The 20,220-nt window shown below is 40.8% G+C and overlaps 1 protein-coding gene across 1 annotated transcript in view; it reads left to right on the top strand.

Moving 5' to 3' along the window:
• SYNE1 (spectrin repeat containing nuclear envelope protein 1) overlaps positions 1 to 20,220 on the top strand; it is a 458,068-nt gene that overhangs the window by 209,138 nt on the left and 228,710 nt on the right. Inside the window, exons 42-52 of the mRNA XM_067542425.1 lie at positions 1,832 to 1,990; positions 4,517 to 4,699; positions 6,349 to 6,450; positions 7,202 to 7,405; positions 8,856 to 9,063; positions 9,638 to 9,750; positions 10,451 to 10,656; positions 11,607 to 11,762; positions 13,359 to 13,650; positions 14,578 to 14,750; positions 16,373 to 16,682. Coding sequence (XP_067398526.1) covers positions 1,832 to 1,990; positions 4,517 to 4,699; positions 6,349 to 6,450; positions 7,202 to 7,405; positions 8,856 to 9,063; positions 9,638 to 9,750; positions 10,451 to 10,656; positions 11,607 to 11,762; positions 13,359 to 13,650; positions 14,578 to 14,750; positions 16,373 to 16,682 — 2,106 coding nt within the window. The remainder of the gene's footprint in view (positions 1 to 1,831; positions 1,991 to 4,516; positions 4,700 to 6,348; positions 6,451 to 7,201; positions 7,406 to 8,855; positions 9,064 to 9,637; positions 9,751 to 10,450; positions 10,657 to 11,606; positions 11,763 to 13,358; positions 13,651 to 14,577; positions 14,751 to 16,372; positions 16,683 to 20,220) is intronic.

Here is a 20,220-nt window from a genome sequence, read left to right as displayed (position 1 = left end):
TATGGGTAGAGCTCCCCAATCTAGGGTTAGCGTTCTAATAGGTAGAGTACGTGGAGGTAGGGGTAAGGATCAGATGGGTGGGGTTCCCTGACCCAGTTTTAGGGTTCCTGTAGGTAGAGTACTTGGCCCTAGGGTTAGGGTTCCAGTAGGTAGAGCTCACAGACCTAGGGTTAAGGTTCCAATGTATATGGATCCCTGACCTAGGGTTAGGATTCCTATGGATTGGGCTCCCAACCTATGGTTATGGTTACTTGGGTTGGGACTCCCTGACCTTGGTTTAGGGTTCCTGTGGATCCGGATCCTGGACCTTGGGTTAGGGTTCCTTTAGATAGAGTACTTGGAGCTAGAGTTGGAAGTATAACCCTAGATCAGACAGCCCTACCCTAGGACACCTAGCACTAGCTCGGGAAACCCTACCCTTAGGAACTCTAACCCTATGTCAGAGAGCCCCACCCTTAGGAACCCTAACCCTAGTTCCAGGTACTCTGCCTATAGGAATCCTAACACTAGTCTGGGGAGCCCTACCCATAGAATCCCTAACTCTAGGTCATGATGCTTTACTCACAGGAATCCTAAATCTTGCTCCAAATACCCTGCTTATAGGATCGCTAATCCTAGATTGGAGAGCTCAACGTACCCTACCATTAGGAACCTTAAACCTAATTTGGGGATCCCCACCCTAACTCTAGCTCCAAGTACTCTACCTATAAAAACACTTTCCCTAGGTTGGGCTTCCCTACCCACCGGATACCTAACCCTAGATCAGGGAGGCCTACCCATAGGAGCCATAATGTTCGGTCTGTGAATAATACACATAGGAGCCTAATGCTAGCTCCAAGTACTTTACCTATAAGAACCCTAACTCTAAGTTGGGGAGCTCTACCCCTTGGATTCCTTACCTTAGATCGCAGAGCCTTACCCATTGGAGCCATAACGTTCAGTCTGGGCGCAGTACACATAGCAACCCTAATGATAGCTCCAAGTACTCTACCTATAGGAACCTTAACCCTAGTTTGGGAAACTCTACCCATAGGAACCCTAACTTTAGATCGGGGGACACCATCCATAGGAACCCTTACCTTAAGTCTGACAGCCATACCCATAGGACCCCTAGCCCTAGATTGGGGAACCCTATCCATAGGAACTGTAAACTTAGCTCCAAGTACCCTATCTATAGGAACTGTAACTCTAGGTCAATGAACCCTTCTTATAGGAATCCTAAGCCTAGCTCCAAGTGACATACCTATAGGAACCCTAACCCTAGGTTGGGAAGCCTTACCAATTGTATCCCTAATCCTAATTTCAAGAACCCTACTCACTGGAATCCTAAACCTACCCATCAAAGCGACTGAACATTTTAAGGAACAAAATGTCTGTTAACATGTTTCTCATGGTTTGGCATTATAACCTCTTGGGATAATTCGTGTCCAGCTGAAAACAAAAGGAAAGGTGAAGCTGATTACTGAACTTTGGTCCCTTCTATGACAATGCAGGGCATTGATGCAGCAACATCAGCAAATTAGCCTTTACTTCTGAAAGGTGACACATTCTCTGTGTCTGTCTCTTTCCCCTGCCATGGGATTAGTTTATGCATAGTGGTTACTCTGGTACAGTACTGGACACTGAAAAAGGGTCTAGGATTTTGATTCCCTATATTCCATACTTTATTCCAAAAACTTGTGTTTTGTGACATCGACAAATGTTAACAAGAAACTAGTATAACTATGAAACACATTACATATGAGTTTAAGTCTCTAGAGATGGATGGCTGGGGATCTGGATTTGTATTTATTTGGGATGGTATTAAATAAGCAAACATTTATGTTCACAGCACGAAACTGTCAAGAATGAGCTGAATGAGAGACAGAAAGAGCTGGATGCCTTCACTAATAAAGGAAAACACTTGCTAGCGGAGTTGAAAAGAATTCATAACTGTGATCCTGTGCTGGTGAAAACAAATATGAACAATACTGTAGACAAATGGCTGGATGTAAGGACAATGAATGACGTTTTCCTTATATGGCAAACTCGGTTTACAATCTGAGGATAGTTTGCAATGTGTGTATTTCTCTTAGGAACTGAAAATACTTTTTTTTTTTTTTTTACTAAAGGTGATTTTGGACTCATTCTCAGAAAGTTAAATCATGAGTATTTTGAGAATGGTTTTTACCTACATTATGTACCTGATACATATTTATCTGAGCATACTTGCTAGATTTGAAAAAGGCATTTTATGAGCAACTGAATGTTTGAATGTGATTTACTATAAACTAGAACAGTGCACACTTCTGTAGTTGTCTGAAATATGTGTGAATTTGGACCACTTCTTCACCTGCTACAAATCAGTGAGGTTCCATTAAAGTTATGTAGGTACACTGATTTACACCAACTGAGTATGTGGCCCATAGTTTATTATGAAAAATAATATTTTAAGATTTCATATCTATAGAACTTTATTTGCAAATTTGAGCATTGTGTAATAGAGACTCATATCAGTTTTTAAAATTATACTTTACTGACTATCCCCAGTAATAATATATTTCACAAGAGTGGTTTCTTTTCTTAAGTGTTTATTCAGAACATTAGAATAACCTGGGTTGGTTTAGGGGGTTTTCATCTGAGAGCAAAATTTAGTCCTGTGTTACCATTTTCCTCTTCATTCTAAACTTCTCAATGCTATAGTAGTTGAGTATAAAATATTCATCCTTCAAATCCCTTTATGGTTTAAAATCCTTCTGAAGATCTTAGTAAGTTGCTCTTTTCTGTTTTTATACCATATATTTTGGGTTTGTTCAGATGAGAAATTCCCCAGCATGCATAAACTCATCCCAACTTATCTCCTGACCCCAGGTTAGTTGCAAACCTCATCAGTATTGAAAACTGCAGCCTATTTAGCTGAAACTGCTAGGCCAATTGAGGTCCCTAGATGGGTTTAAGAAAAGGTATGATGCTTATTTGGAGTCAAAGAAGGGAAGCTGGAAAGGAGAGAGAGAGTGTGTGTGTGTGTGTGTGTGTAGGGGGGGTGTATGTGTGGAACCAGTTAATCTAAAAGAATGCTCACGTTTGGTTTGAGACTAGGGTTTTTTGACCCATTTCATCCCATAAACTAGTTTTGATGCATCAAAATTGGCTGTAAGATGAATTTTCAGTATTGGGTGGGGTTCTAGGCTAGCAGTGTAATGCATTTTAAAGTCACTGGAAGTTTATTCAGCTAATTCCACATGCAACTCTTTCCCTAGTCAAAAGTATGCACATTCGTAGACATTGGCATGTACTGGCTTTTTTGTCAGTTTTACATCATATAAATCTAAAATGCAGATAATAAAGTCTTGCTATTCTGAATGTATTTCTGTTTGTAAAATCAGAGACCTGAGGTTAGGTTGGCCAGTGTAAGTTCATTACCCAGTCCCCCGCTTCCTTGACATGGAAAGGACACAAACTAGCCTTTGTAAACTGAGCTGAGATTTCCCAAGTACTTCAAACAAAACACACTGTTTTAGGTAAAATATAAAACAGATTTATTAACTACAGAAAGATAGCTTTTAAGTGATTATAAGTAGCAAGCATAGAGATTAGAGTTGGTTACTTAAGAAATAAAAATAAATTCAGAATCTGAGTTCTACCAACTAAACCGGATTTGAATCAAGCAGTGTCTCACCCTGACAGATGGTACAAACAGGTTTCTGTTCCTCAATACACAGGCTTGAACTGCCTTTCAGCCCACGACCACCCTTCCCCAGTTCAAAGTCTTCGTCCTCCAGACGTTTCTTCTAGATGTTGACTTGGCGGGGTGAGAGGCCAAGTGTTATGTCACTACCACTTTTTTTATAGTTTCTTCCAGCTTGCTGAAAAGATCTATTGCTATGACATGGGGGTCCACCCCGAATGGCCACACAGTCTCCATTGTCTACATGCTCTCTCTGTGAAGTCTTCTGGGATGGCCATTGGGAGAGTGGATTCCTTTTAATCGGCCATCAGCACATCTGGCTACTCCATTGTTGTACCTGAAAGACTGGTTGTGGGTGTTCTCAACCTCACAACATATTTCAGTAACATACACATAGCAAAACTTCATACATTCGATACAATGATAGAACATACAATCCACCAGGATATGAATGTTCAACAGATGATACCTCACAAGACATATTGTACAAAACATATAATTATATGACAGTGGTGAATATGGGGGTTCCAGGGTGCCACTTTGGGGTACAGAGTGTCACAAATGTATTTTAAAGTAAATGGAAGTTATTCTGTTAATTCCACATGCAACTCTTTCCCCAGTCAAATTCATAGACATTGGCCTGCACTGGTTTTTGTCAATATATAAATCTAAAATGCAGATAATAAAGTCTTGCTATTCTGAATGTGTTTCTCGCTATTCTGAATGTGTAAGAGACCCGAGGTTAGGTTTTCCAGTTGCTTCTGAGCTACTTTTCTTGCATTTGGCTCAAGCTTAAAGAAATATGAAATTAGTTTATTAAGGATATTAATGTCTTTCTCACTCCAACAGGTGTCAGAGAGGACTGAAGATAATATAGAAAAGTTGAGTGTAAGCCTGTCTCTATGGGATGAAGTGCTCACAACTGGAGATGAAATTGATGGGTGGTGCAGGAATGCCATCTCTCAATTGAATGAAAGCATCAGCAACCTGAGCAGCAGCCAGAAAATGGAGGCCTTCCTGAAGGAATTTCAGGTGCTTATGAAAAAAATGATACAAATGTTTGAAATAGTTTAATCAGAGTCTCAGCTGATTTAAATCAGCATAGCTCCACTGAAGTAAGTGAAATTATGCCAAAATATATCAGCCAAGAATCTGGCTTTTTGAACTTTTTTTGAATTACATTATCACTAAATATAGCAATTCATTAGGGAGAATGTAAAAATCATGGTATGGGAGCTCGATGGTCCATCAGTTCACTTCACAAAAATTTTCTAAGGTGGTACATGAACCAATAATGTTTGAGAGCCACTATACTAGATTCTAAATCCTAGAAAAGTGAAGGAGCTGTGGTACTACATCACTCCCTTGCTAGGGGTGTTTATGAGAATAATGTTGTGTCAAAGATATACAGCAGGTCCATTGAAGAACAGGACTCTTCCACTTCCTCTGGAATTAATAAAATATAGTGATCGTCAATAAAATAGCTAATGAGTTTGTATTAGTAATACAAGTAAATAGTATGAAATGATTCAAAGGGAATAGTTGATTGAACTAAAACTATATTCCACTGTGTCAGTTTCTCACTGGGACCAGCCCAACAAATTGTTAAGCAGTTTGTGCCCAGATCTTAGGTGTGCAACGGACAGGAGCTGTACAGGAGCTGAGCACAGTGGATGTCTTTACACTCAGGGAATGAAAGGACTCTGCACAGCTAGTACTACTCTCTGCATTGGTTCTGCAAAGGAGAGAGGAGGGGGCAGGGCAGTAGCTCATCCCCCCAACCCCCTCTTCTGGACCAGCCAATAGAGAAGGCTCAGTGCAGAGAGGAGTACACACTGCACCTACTTTGCAAGTGCCACAGCATCTGCAAGTCTCGAGCTCTAGAAGGCATTGGAATTTCTGCTGAGGTGACTCTGCACCACCTCCACTGCAAAGCAGTGGTTTAATGCCATAATTTAGCCCTTAATGTGCCTCTGCTAATCAATGAGATCTGTGTTAATTTAATGTTCTCTGCAATAGCATTCATACTTGTATCAGAAACTTGTTTAGTATTTCAGATCTCAGGAAAATACAAAGTGCAAGTTACAAGCTTTCTCTGTAATGTGGTTATAGCTTGTTTAGCAAATAAAATGTTTCTCCAGATTTTTTATTGATACATACATACAGTACATTAGAGATCCTGACATCTTAGTGAATTAAAGGCAGCAGCCCTATTTCAACTCTCTTTTCAATACAGAATTTAGTTCTGCATTTGATTTTTTTTTCATCAGAGCTCAGGTCTCTGTAATAAAAAACAGAGGGCTGTGCATTGTTCTCTGCATTCCATTAAGTGGAGCCTAATGACCATAGTAAATTTTTCCAGTCTCATAAACAATGGCATTCCCATTTTTACTGAGCTGCTTTTCAGAAACTAAAGCATGTTAAACATTTTAAACTCTAAAATGAGTTGTGTGTGGTTTTTTAGTGGAGAGGAAAATGTCTGATCTTAAAATAAAGAAGGAAAGAAGTGAAGTATTCTTGTGAGACAAGGAAACTAAGGGATAATGATATTTCACTTTATTTGAATAGCTAAACATTTTATACATTTTCTTTCTTTCTTCCAATTTACCGAGCACCTACCTAAAGTTCCATCCAGCTTTTTAATGATCATTATAAATTATTTACTACATGCTGTTTTACAGTCTGAAGTTAAGAATAAAGAACAGAAGTTGGAGCAGTTTAGTTCAAGAGTTTTACAACTCAAAGAACTGACCAATAGTCAAGAGTCTCCTGCAGATCTTCAGGTAAGATATAGCTGTCACTAAACACAATCTGTATCCCAAAATTGTGCCCCTTCTATAGCCTTTGTCTCTTTGGGGGAACATAATATACTTGCTCTTATTGTAATCATTTTTCTTCCTATTGAGAAAGTTCTAAATTAGTTACTGATATTGTTTCTGAACAATACTACTGTAGAATACAGAGGGGTTGCAATTTTAGAACCATCTGAATTTAGGGATGTCTTCTTATTTGAAAGGTAGTGTTACAATGGAACGTAATTATGTTGCCATACTTTACAAAACCAAGAAACAGCACATTGGATTAGAATCAGTGCATCAAACTAATTATTTTTAGAAATTGGCTAAAACAGGAAACTTTAATCCCCATTCTTTCTGTTTTTATTATTTTGGGGATCTGATTCAGATGAAGACTCATTTTGTTAAAGACTCAGAGGTTAAATCTGAGGCAAGGAAGACTAACTTTTTTATTTTCTCAGAGCTGGATAGCCATTCATTCCGGGTGAAATTCTGGCTCCAATGAAGTCAATGGCAAAACTCCCACTGACCTCAGTGGAGCCAGGATTTCACCCACAGTACCTGCCATTTTCAATTACTTTAAATATTTGTAGCCGCTCATGTAAAAAGAGCAAAACAGGGCCTCAGCTCCCACTTTCCCTTTTTTCCATTTGTTATACCACATGACCTTCCTATCCGTTGTAATACTAGGTGAAAGCGATTCACTTTAGTGCTCTAATATATGAAATTTTGGTTTTAGTTCCTAGAAGCAGATTTAAAGCAAAAACTGGAACATGCCAAAGAAATGTCTGAGACAGCAAAAGAATCTTTGGAAGATTTCAGTGCTCAGAAATTGCAGTTATTGAAGTTTATAGATCAGATGACAGACTGGCTTACAAAAGAAGAAGAGTCACTGTTAAACTGTGCTTGTAACCAGGATCCCAAAGGTCTAAGTAAAGTGAAGGTAAGTGTTACAGAAGATACATTTTCTATTGCATAGTGTCTTCTGTATTTAATTCTAGCATAATTTTGCCTGATGGGTCACAATGGCAGTGAATTTATTAAAATGTACATGTTACTTTTAATTTGATTGGGTTAAAACTATCTATTTTTACGCTATAGGATATCAATGAAGAACATACTGTCATACTTTTAAAGAATTGAACAGCATTCCTGACCTTTGGTTTTTCTCATTGCGCTGCAAACCTTTTAGAGAAATTAAATGCATACAGTCTCTTCTATTGTGACAGGCACTAATGTTTCATCAAACTGTTTTCAGTCATTGCTTTAGAATGTTTGCTGTCCTGTTTTTTTCTCCTCTAATTGTGGTGAATTTGGAGCTCATGCAATTAAGGGACTAATAGTCCTGGTAGAACTCGACATAATATTAGGTTCTGTCCCAATACATCTCAGTTGTCACCAGCAGCACCCCTGCTATCTAAATTCTATACTCTCCATGAATACTGACTATCAAGCATGCCATATTGTGACAAACAGCATGGAGGTTTTAGTGTGTAAATAAATGGCAATTCTGATGAAACAGCCAAGCTCAACTTTAGTTTTGATATAACTTTAGCTTTGAATGCCGTTCCCCAGAAGGATAAAGGCAGTGCTAATGATCCTTCCCTCTCTCCCAAACTCCTAACTCACATTGCTTTTGTAATGTACCTTTCAACTGGGAAGAAAAATGCCGATAAAACATCTTTTTCCACTGGAATTTGCCAATTTGTCAAAATAGAAAGGTTCTCAGAGATGGCTTGATTTCTATAAAGTTCTGATGGTACCCAGGCTGGGGTCCAGTGGTTTTCAGGTCCAAGCAGGTTTTGATCAGAAACTGATTTGGTTTCCTGCCAGCTTGCCTGCCTAACTCCTCAGCAGATCCCCAGGCAGACTGTCTTGGAATCAGAGACCCCAGTGCTTCCAGAGTCCATGGCTCTGGGGCTGCCCACCAGGTGGACTGCCTTGAAGCTGAGGCTCCATTTTGTTTCATTGAAATGAAACTGAATTTTGAAATATCAAATTCCTCCATTAATGGACTTATCTTTCTCTACACAACTCCGTTGTACTCCAAATGAACCTCAGTGTTGACTGTAAATAAGTATTCTTTTCAGTTATGCTTTGAATAATATATTTAAATTAAAAAAAAACCCTACAGTGGTAAATGCTGAAAAATGCAGTTTTTCTGTGCTGATTCAACATTTTCTGGGATCCATCCCAGTTGGGAAATACCAGGAAATTGTATAATCTAGTACCCTGTTCCTCAATTCCCTCCACAAATTCCTTGCCACAAAGTTCTCTCAGTAGCTGCAACAAGTGGCTGGATGAAGGGCAGAGGAGCAGGAAAGTTAGAGGAAATAGGCAGCTGTTTTGTTTAGTTGGGCATGTCGCAATGATGATGCAATCTTATCCTTTAGGAAATACAAAAAGAGCTTCAGCTCCAGCAGGACAGCATCGATTCGACTCAGGAGAACCTCAACACTCTGTGCCGCAAATACCACACAGTGGAACTGGAGACTCTTGGTTGCACTGTCACGTCACTGATACAGAAGTATGAAGCTGTGAACCAGCTGTGTTCCAGAACGCAGGCCAGCATGCAGGACTCCCTGGAAAAACACTTCCTCAGTGAGTCTGCATGCTTGTTTAATATGAGCTGTTTGACTACTGCCATGAATCAGACAGCCTGAGAAGAGTCTGCCAAAGAGTGTTGCTGACAAGTTTCCATTGACATCATTTACAGTTACACTCTTACTCTTGTATAAAGTCTTTCATAAAAGTGTTTTCACCAAATGCTAGTTTCAATGGCTGTTGCAAACTGAAGGGTTTACAGAAACAAAATTCAACCTCATTTAATACACGCAGTCCTCATGACAGGAGTTCCAATTCAGCCTTCTCTTATGAAACCTTCCTAACTGTGCTTGTTGCCTTCCACTTCCATTTAGTCCCATTATAATCCCCCTCGTTATAAAACGTTTCTTTATAGCACTCAAATGCTCTATGTAGTGTCACCAAGGACAGTGCCATGGTGCCTGATGCAAAGGCCGTTCAAGTCAATAAGAGTCTTTCCTTTAACTCCAGTAGGCTTTGGATCAGATTCCTAATGAGGGATGATAAGATAGCTGCATTGGTATTTTGGATTGTACAAGTGTAAAATGCCTTTTTTGGAAACTTGTTCCTATCTTCTGTTTCTTTTAAAAAGCTTCTATGCAGGAATTCCAGGAGTGGTTTTCTGGTATGAAGGAAGCGGTAAAAGAGTCATCTGATAGGTCTGGAGACAGCAAAGCCATAGACGCAAAGCTACATGATTTGCAGGTAGAGTTATCAAATCAAGAGGTGATAATAAGCTACTTTGGGGCATTTGCATCCATAGCTCATCTAATTTATATCTACAGAAATCTGACAAAACCACTTTTCCAGAAAGAAAATATAAAAATGCCTCCAGATAACCATGACTTACTGTACCACATCCAAAAGGTCAAACCAAATGAACTTCAGTTTGTGGGATTTTTTGTTCTATTAAAACTCTTCTTGCTTCCCCTCTGCAGAATTTTGTATCTTATTTTCTCCTTTGTCTCTGTCTTCCTCTCACTCTGTCCCTTATCCCTTTCCTGTCTTTCTCTACAATATCTTTCTTCTTCCCACTCTTTCCCACTTCATTGCTCACACCCTCCTTGAGATATGCAATGATATGATATATTAGGGTTTCCTTGATCTGATCTGTCATGGAAAAGAGCACAAACAGGGCAAAAGCTGCTCTAATTCTTGTAAACAACCTTAATCCCTGAAATGTCTGTCTATAGCTTTGGAGTTTACATAAAACAAGCAGAAAGGGATGGGAACTATGCATTTGATCCATCATAGATTTTAATAATATGGTCAAGTTGTAATCAGTTCCACTGCTGGACATTGGTTCTGAACTTGTTGGGGAAATCTGGCCATCCCTAGTGTATACAGTGCTTCCTTAACTAGTGGCTAATCCTGCCTGTTTAAACTGTACTCTTTTCTCACACAGAGAGTGTTGGACTCTATTAGTGAGGGACAGAATAAACTAGATGCTGTCTCCAAGCAAGGAGAAAATTCGTATGCTTACTTACCCAAACCAATTGTGAACAGTATCCAGGAGCAGATAGCAAAGTCACACCAGGACTTCCAGGGGTTCCTGAAACAATGCCTGAAAGATAAAGAGGCTCTGGAAGACTGTGCCTTAGAGCTGGAAAGGTGGGTTATTTCAAAAGAATAAGGTGCACTGCAGAATTTTATTATAAAACGGCTTGGAGGTGGGCATTACAGTGGATGCTGAAATTTTCAGACTGTGAGGATATAGATGATGATTTCAGATTACTTCCAGTTAAAGAAGTAATACCTATGGGCCTATTCACCCTCTCCTCTGGAGATAAGTGTATAGGATCATTTATGTGCTAATAATTTTGGGGAAACAATTGGGCTCTGTATGTTAGATTAAATAAACTCAAAAGCCAAAGGCTAAAGGTATTTATTTGCTCAGAATAAGTTTAATGCTTAGGTAACAGGAAGGTTATTAATGGGTAGTTGGATGAAACAGCAAGATGAGATCAGATGGAAATTTCGTGTGTGCCTGCATGTGCATTAAAATTTTCAAAAATAAGAAACTAAACTAGACTCCTAAACCCATGGCCTTATTTTTCAGAAGTGCTGATCACCTGGAAACTTCCATTAACCTCAATGGGTTCTATTGGGTGCACAATGCTTTTTAAAATCTGGCCACTTGTTTATGTGTCTAAATTTGATTTAAGAGCCTAATTTTAGACATCTTTTTTTTTTTTTTTTTTTTTTTAAATCTTAGCTTAAATTTTAATTACAAGCAAGATTTGGAGTGACTTTTTTTTTTAGCCTCCTCATCTTTACCGAATATAATAAATACAAGCACTGTCACTTTAGATTTTGGAAGGTTGTTTTCCCATCGTAATTCCTATGATCTTTGCTGAACATTTTTAGAACCTTGCTGAATAGTTTTAGATTAGTAGTCACTGCAGAAGTATATCTTGTATGCAGCTCTCATTCACTAAAAGTTAAAGTGATATCCAGCCTAATTTTCCTCTTCTCCTTGATATGCATTAGACTGTATAAACACAATAATATCTTTGCACACTTCGGAATTGCTCTTAAAGGCATAGTTTTCTGTTCTGTAGCTTTGAGGATCAGCACAAGAAACTGAACCTGTGGATCCGTGAAATGGAAGAAAGAATAAGTACAGAAGCACTAGGGGAGAGCAAACAGCACATCCCTGAGAAGAAAAATGAGGTGCAGAAAGTGGAAAAGTTTCTGGAAGAGTTACTTGCTGCAAGGTATAAAAGCACGTTTTCTAATGTCCTGTTGCCAGCATTCTTTATTCCTTCTGTTCGGGCATAGTGAAATTGAACTGACTGGATAGTATGAGAGGGAGGTGCTGGAGGATGCAGTGTGTCAAAGGAACAGTTAACAGGAGCCTGTATCCAAACAGCTGCAGACTTTGGGGAAATTTGAATTTGAATCTGGATCCAAACTTAGTGGCTTAGGCCCATTTCTAATTAAGGGGAAGCACAGCTCTCTCACCTTTAGTGATATGTTTTAGATGTCTCCCAAATGCGACACTAAGGCTATGTCTACACTGACGGCGGCAAAGTTGCCGCCGTCAGATCGATTTATCTGGATCGACTGAGCGCTCAGTGAAGACCCACTCAGTCAATCCAGAAGTCGATGCTGTTAATCCACCCCTGCAAGTGGCATAGCGCTGCATTGATGGGAACGTGGCTCCCATCGGTGCAGTGCTGTGAAGACGGCACGCAGAAGAGAAGCACAGCAGTCAACGGGAGTTACGCAAGTTTTCTGCATAGTATGCGTAACTCCCGTCGACGGCCGCTGAATCGCCGGGGTAAGTGTAGACCAAGCCTAAGAATAATATTCATCACATTGTCCATTTAAAACTTGCATTATTTTCTTGCTTTTGTCCCATGACATCCAGTTCCACTTGGATTACAAACTCATATGCTGCCCTGCATGCACTGTGCCCATGACATCTCTCAGCCAGGGAACTCTACTTGAGCTGGGAGTCAGCCAGCGAATGACAAGCTAATTGCTGTTTTTAGTATACTGTGTAGTTGTGCAAACATTTCACAGTTTGTTGGAAAAGGTAGAACAAATATTACTCAGTTGTTTTGCTAAAGCTCACAGTATACTAAAAGAAGGCACTTACCCGAGCCTCATCCACCCACCCAGGGCTGTTCCAGCAGGGCTTTTGTCTGATTTGACTTCAGAATAATACATACAGGAAAAAGAGGGAGGATGATCCAGTTGGTAGGGCATTAGCTTAGGACTTGGGAGACCCGGGTTCAGTTTTCTGCTCTGCTATAGACTTCCTATGTGACCTCGGGTAAGTCACTTAGCTCTGGTTTTGTGTGTCTTGGTTTCCTCATTTGTGAAATGGGGACGATGATACTTCCCTACCTCGCAGGCGTTTTTTGAGGACAAATGCATTAAAGGTTGTGAAGTGCTCCGATACTACCATAGTGGGAGCCAAATACATATTTAAGATACATTACATGTTGGGGAAGGAATTGGCAATATCAGTAGAGCTGGACATCATGGGAAATAAAATTAGGTTTCAATTAGAACATGCTGATTGCTGCTTTTAGCTTTTACCCTTGGCACCAAACAGTTATTGTTAACGCAATAGTGTAGGCCCTCATTAAGGATACTTATGTTACTTTAAATCAATATATGCTTCTCATATTATACATTCAAATTTGGCTTTTTTCAGATAGCTTTTCCTGTAACTATGAGTTGTCTGACCACAGTCATACTTGGTTATGTTGGCAGCATTAAGTAATTTTTCATCCTCATTACGGCAATAACAGTTCAAGTGGTTTCTAAAATTAACTGTCAATCCCAAATCTTTCTTTTAGAGAATCCTTTGATAAACTTTCCCAGAGGGCACAGGCTTTAAACGAAGAAGGGCATGGTGCTGGGAGGGAAGTACGTCTGGCTTCTCAACACCTCACCAGCTATCAAAATCTAGTCAAAACCGTCAAGGAGACATTGCGAACATGTCAGGTTGCACTCCAGGAGCATCAAGCCTTGGAGGAAGCACTGCAAAGTATGTGGTCCTGGGTAAAAGATGTTCAAGATAAGCTGGCTTCTGCAAAGAGCACTGTTGGTAGCAAAGCCACATTAGAGAAGCGGCTGATGGAAATTCAGGTAAGGCACAGGACTTCGTGAGCTGGCACATCTGTTAAAACTGCATTAGAGTTTAATTCATGGAAACTGAGGGCTTTTTCCTTCCACAGTCATACAACCTGGGTGCTTAGCTATTGATTAGCTGCTGCAAAATAGGTAGATGCCTTAAGATGCACCATGGCACTTGTATGGCTATATGCTTTGCTGGTACAGCACTTCTGCGTAAAAATCAGTGGAGAGACAAGATGGGTGAGGTAATATCTTTCTTTGGACCAACTTTTCTTGGTGAAAGAGGCAAGCTTTTGAGCTACACAGAGGCAATCCTGAGAAAGTATGGTCCAAATTGACTGAGGATGCACAGGAGTATGGTGCAGAAGGGGTAAATGAACCAGTGGCATACCACAGGTCTCTGGCGCCTGGGGGCTATACTTATGTTGGTGCCGTCCCTTCCCCCCCCCCCCCCCCCGGTGGCAGCGCCTGCAGGGGGGGGTCCGTGGGCCCTTGTCTCGCTCTCCCTCACTCCCCCGCACCATTGGCGGCAGCAGCAGCAGCAGCGTGTCCCGTTCTTCCCCCACTCCCTCGCCGTTGGCAGCAGCAGTGGCGGCCACACCCCATGGGGAGGGGTCTGTGGGTCCTTTTCCTGCTCTCCCTCTGCTGCGGGGCAGCGGGAGGGGGCATGACGAGCTCTGGTCTCCGCGGCTCCCTCCTTGCACCCAGCGCAGGGGTGAAGAGGCCAGGGTACACCCTGGCTGCCTGCGATGCGGGTGGCTTCTCCTTCCAGGGCCTGGTCAGCATCCGGGGGCATGCCCTCCCACCTGCCCCTCGGTACGCCACTGAAATGAACTAAATGACAATGGCGAATATTGCTAGAGGAGTAGCACTGGTAGGTTTCCTTTATGCTTGATGGCTGGGTTGGATTTGATACATGTGATCCTTTTTGCTGCACAGGAGATCCTTTTAATGAAAGGTGAAGGTGAAGTTAAGTTGAACATGGCCATTGGCAAAGGCGAACAAGCCCTTAGAAGCAGTAATGAGGAAGGGCAAAAGGTGATACAGACCCAACTACAAACGTTAAAGGATGTATGGGATGATATCATCAACACTTCAATGAGCTGGCAAAGGTAAACTCACTGTTTCTCTTTAAACATAGGGCCAGATTCTGACATCCCTTCTCTCAGTGATGGGTATCTTAACACTGCAAGTAGTTCCACTGATGACTGCTTGAGGTATAATGTGCCACTCAAAGTGAGTAATGCTGACAGAATCTGGCCCGGAATTACATGGAATTTAGAAGTGCTTATCTGAGAAAAGAAATGCACAGAAAAGACAATGCAGTGTTTCCTCTGCATGAATTCAGAGTTCAATGTAAACTGGTCACTGCAAAAATACTTCCCTCAAAAAAAACCTCTCACATTTCAGTGTGCTTGATAGTTTGAGCCCTACAGAGGATTAGAACTTGAGTAGTAGGGCTGGTTTTTATTCAGGAGTCAGGATTAAGGTATATTGCAGTTTCATGTGAAAACCTGTGGAACACCTCCTTGCCTGGAATTAGTCAGTGTTAGCCAATTTATTAGTATCCCCAGATCCACAACTCTAATGGAGGTGTGTGTGGAAGATGACAGTGGTAAACTCTATCTAAGTTTTCACTTTGATCTTGTGGCTAAATTCACCCCTGTTTATGCCAGCTCCAATGGACATAAATGTGGGGTGAAATCCTGGCCTTTTCAAGTCTATGGCAAAGCTTCCATTTACTGGAGCCAGGATTTCATCGCTGGACACATGTGGCTGTGGAGAGACTTCTAGGGGGGAGATGGACATAATGCAAGAGTTCATCCCAGTGGATTATCTGCTGTTATTTGGAAGTTAATTAAACAATACAAGATATGATTTATTTTTTCTTCTAAAACTGTCAGTTTTTTAATAATTACTTAACTGGTGCACTTTTTATTATTAGGAGGGTTATCTATCATTATGCAGAACATCAGTAAGGATCTGTGTTTTTCTTTACTGGACAGACACTGTCAGATTAAAAGTAACAGTTTAGATGATAGTGAAGGGGTCTGAAGTAGCAACAGTTTGAGCTGTTAAATGGAAAGGGTCAGTTTTGCTAAAGAGAGATCCAGAAAATACCTGGAAGAGGACATCTTCTAAATGTATGATACATGTGTACAATAAGAACTATACAGAGGTAGGGGTTTTAGTAAAATGTTGATAGTTTGAGAAGGTACAGTGGATTAAAAGATTTCTACTGGTTTCAGACATTTGGTGGTTCTTTTGGTATTCTGCATTTAAATGTATTAAATCTCTTTCAGACCAATAGAGTCTTTCTAGTCAGAAGTATTTTTAAAGTGTAATCACTGTATTCAATCCATTTATAAAGGAGGAATTGGGCTACAACAGGTAATATCACCTCACTAGTAAAATGGTCAATGAAAATTCCTTGATAGCACTTCACTCTACTGGAGCTGTGTGAAATTCTGAAAATACGTGTGTAAAAATGTTCACAGTTGAATTTCAGGCAATTTCACTCTTAAAAAATACTACTTTTTATGATGTTTTAGTAAAAGAGGTGTTACATACTGAACAGCATCTGCCAGTGTGCTAGATTACAGAATCCCCACTCTCCTTGGTGAGCACTTTCTCATATGAGGAGCCCCATAGAATATTATAGTGTCACTTCATTGGTTTTTCTTAAGGCCTGCAAGACTTCTGACCTGTACTGTATCTGTGTCTTTAATGTAAGCTGTTTGGAGTCTGTGATTAGCCAGTGGAATGACTATCTGGAGAGGAAAAGCCAGCTGGACCAGTGGTTGGAGTCAGTGGATCACAAAATAGAACAGCCTTTACCAACCCAGATCGGTCTGAAAGAGAAGTTCTCTCAACTCGACCACTTCCAGGCTATCGTTTCTGATATAGAGGATCACTCCAGTGACCTGCATCGACTCACTGAAAAAGCCAAGGAACTATATGAGAAAACTGAAGATGCTTCTTTCAGGGAAGCAGCTGAAGAGGAACTGAAAACACAGTTTAGTGACATTACCACTGTGGCCAAGGTAAATACCTCATAAGAGAAGACAAACTTTTACATGCTTGTTTTAATAAATGAGCTTTTGCCATGATTTCAATTTCATTTCAAATAATGAACATGTTTACACACACTTCTGTAAAATCAACATAGAAGGCAATTAAAGAACCACAACCTAAATAATATCCTGCTTGCTTATTTATACTGAAACAGAATCAGAGGGCAATTCTGGCACTCCATTACAATAATTTTACTTGCATGAAAAGCAATGTAAGTGTTGGAGTTTTCTTAGCTTTTTTGCTTCAGCTCTTAAATTTACTTGTTTAAAGCTAGTTTAATTTACTGTGATGCAATGATTTGCATGATTCAAGGAGGATGGAACTAGGCCGTTCTCAGTGGTGGCAGATGACAGAACAAGGCGCAATGGTCTCAAGTTGCAGTGGGGGAGGTCTAGGTTGGATATTAGGAAATACTTTTTCACTAGGAGGGTGGTGAAGCACTTGAATGGGTTACCTAGAGAGGTGGTGGAATCTCCATCCTTAGAGGTTTTTAAGGCCCAGCTTAATAATCTAGGAGGTTGGACTAGATGACCTGCTGAGGTCCTGCCTTCTGATTCTATGATGTGTTTCCCTTAGGAAATTGGGGTTTTCATTTATTTCCATCATGTTTCACTTGTGGATGTATGGGAAAGAAGGAGAGGGATGTGTTTTACAAAACATAAGAGAAGAACAAACTACTTTAATGAACAGAAAACATATATCTATGAAGATGATGTAAATGAAAGTATGGCCCATTGAATATTAAACATGTCATATAGCACATCTTCTTGGTCTCTGAAGGAAGAGGATACAAGCTGTTTGTTCATGGAGCCATTCTTCCACTGTCCCTCCCCTACACTCAGTGAGAGAGGGATCTTGGACAGACTGCAAGGGATGCAAAATGGTGCCCAAAGAATGTGTGTATGTGTAAAAGTGCATGTGTGGCAAAGGGGGAAGCCTACTGGGGAGCCCACCCACCCTCAAGTCCACCACCTTCCCATAGGCTGGGGGTGGGTGCCCAGGCTAGCCAATTGACTCTTGCATACTCCCTCCCCCATATTTATACTCTCCCAAACCTTTCAAAAATTCAAAAGCCTCTTGCTCCTACTAGCTGCTGTGTCCTGCCTCCCTCAGGTGTAATATAAGAGCCATGTTTTTTAGGGTGCTGCAGGTCTGACCAATTGTTTGTTATGAGAGCAGGAAGGAATTTTTTCATGTTGGACCAAATTTGCAGAGGTTTTCTGGTTAATTTTCACCTTCCTTGCAGTGTCCTGGAGGCAAAGTTGGATTGTAAGCAATAGATTCATAAATTTATAGATAATAAGGCCAAAAGACCACTGGGACCATCCAGTCTGACCTCCTGTATAACACAGGCCATAGAATTAGTTTTTTATTAGATACAGTGTTGCTTTGTTTTTCCTTCCTGCCCTGAAGTTATGGAAAGTTGCAGCACAACTGACATGTTTCATTCCTGAGAGGCTGCCTTTTAGAGGTAGTGGTATATGTTTCAGTTCTGCCCTGTATACCCTAAATGGCTTGGGACCCGCCTGTCTTGAGAGACTACCTCTCTCCCCATGCCATTATGCCTCAGTCGCAGTCAGCAGAGGAACTCGAATTGGAGTTTACTCAGTTTAATAGGGAGGGGCTAGCAGTACAGCATTTTCCATAAGGGTAGGCTTGGAAGGATTAGATTTGTATTGGTAAATGTTAGTAGACTCACCATACACACGCAAACCAATGAGAACATATTTTCATTGCTAATAATATAAATTAATAGGCAAAACAAGAAAAATGCTGCTTGAGAATTTGTTACAGTTTGATTTAAGGATATTTACTTTGTATATTTTGACATGCAATGCTGACAATTTGTGTTTTAATGGTTATAAATGTTGAACTTTATGAATCTCAACATCTACTGTCATTAAATAGTTATCAACTGACCCTCCATAATTTTACACAACTGAAAATTTAAATCAGTAAAAATAATTCTTTAAAATCCTTTAAAGCCTGTTATTTTGCCCAACTGAAAGTTTAAATCAATAAAAATTGAAAAAATGCTTAAATAAACATTGATAGTATAAAAAATAAAAATTGAATTCTGCAAGCTTATATAAAAGCCTCAGGAGCCTCTTCTTCCCCTGGGTCTCTTGACCTCCAAAGTCTCTCTCTTTCATTTGTGATTTCAGAAGGTGAAATGCTTTATTGGAGCTAATGTCTGGCATAGAAAAAATTTTGTTGGGGGCTGCTAGTACCATACGTTAGTTGTTGGGTTTATTTTGATTAATTGTTTTTTTTTAATTCATGACAACAAGGGAAAGTCATGCCTGACCAACCTGATTGCTTTCTATGATGAGGTGACTGGCTCTGTGGATGTGGGGAAGGCGGTGGATGTGATATACCTTGACTTTAGCAAAGCTTTTGATACGGTTTCTCACAGTATTCTTATCAGCAAGTTAAAGAAGTATGGGTTGGATGAATGGACTATAAAATGGATAGTGAACTGGCTAGAGCATAGGGCTCAACGAGTAGTGATCAATGGCTCCATGTCTAGCTGGCAGCCGGTCACAAGCGGAGTTCCCCAGGGGTCGGTCCTGGGGCCGGTTTTGTTCAACATCTTTATTAATGATCTGGAGGATGGGGTAGATTGCACCCTCAGCAAGTTTGCGGACGACACTAAGCTGGGGGGAGTGGTAGATACCCTGGAGGGTAGGGATAGGATACAGAGTGACCTAAACAAACTGGAGGATTGGGCCAAAAGAAATCTAATGAGGTTCAACAAAGAAAAGTGCAGAGTCCTCCACTTAGGAAGAAAGAATCCCATGCACAGCTATAGACTGGGGACCGACGAGCTGGGCAGCAGCTCTGCAGAAAAGGACCTGGGGGTAACGGTGGATAAAAAGCTGGATATGAGTCAGCAGTGTGCCCTGGTTGTCAAGAAGGCCAATGGCATATTGGGCTGCATTAGGAGGGGCATTGCTAGCAGGTCACGGGAAGTGATTATTCCCCTCTATTCGGCATTGGTGAGGCCGCATTTAGAATATTGTGTCCAGTTTTGGGCCCCCCAATACAAAAAGGATGTGGACAAGTTGGAGAGAGTCCAGCGGAGGGCAACAAAAATGATTAGGGGGCTGGAGCACAGGACTTATGAGGAGAGGCTGAGGGAACTGGGCTTGTTTAGTCTGCAAAAGAGAAGAGTGAGGGGGATTTGATAGCGGCCTTTAACTACCTGAAAGGGGGTTCTAGGGAGGATGGGGCTAGGCTGTTCTCGGTGGTGGCAGATGACAGAACAAGGAGCAACGGTCTCAAGTTGCAGGGAGGGAGGTCTAGGTTGGACATTAGGAAAAAGTTTTTTACTAGGAGGGTGGTGAAGCACTGGAATGGGTTACCTAGGGAGGTGGTGGAATCTCCATCCTTAGAGGTTTTTAAGCTGCGGCTTGACAAAGCCCTGGTTGGGATGATATAGCTGAGGTTAGTCCTGCTTTGAGCAGGGAGTTGGACTAGATGACCTCCTGAGGTCCCTTCCAACTC

The sequence above is a fragment of the Emydura macquarii genome, unplaced genomic scaffold (genome assembly GCF_026122565.2).
Source record: "Emydura macquarii macquarii isolate MOO-44397 ecotype Brisbane River unplaced genomic scaffold, CSIRO-AGI_Emac_v2 contig_705, whole genome shotgun sequence".
NCBI lineage: Eukaryota > Metazoa > Chordata > Testudines > Chelidae > Emydura > Emydura macquarii.
This window is presented reverse-complemented; position numbering and strand designations above follow the sequence as displayed.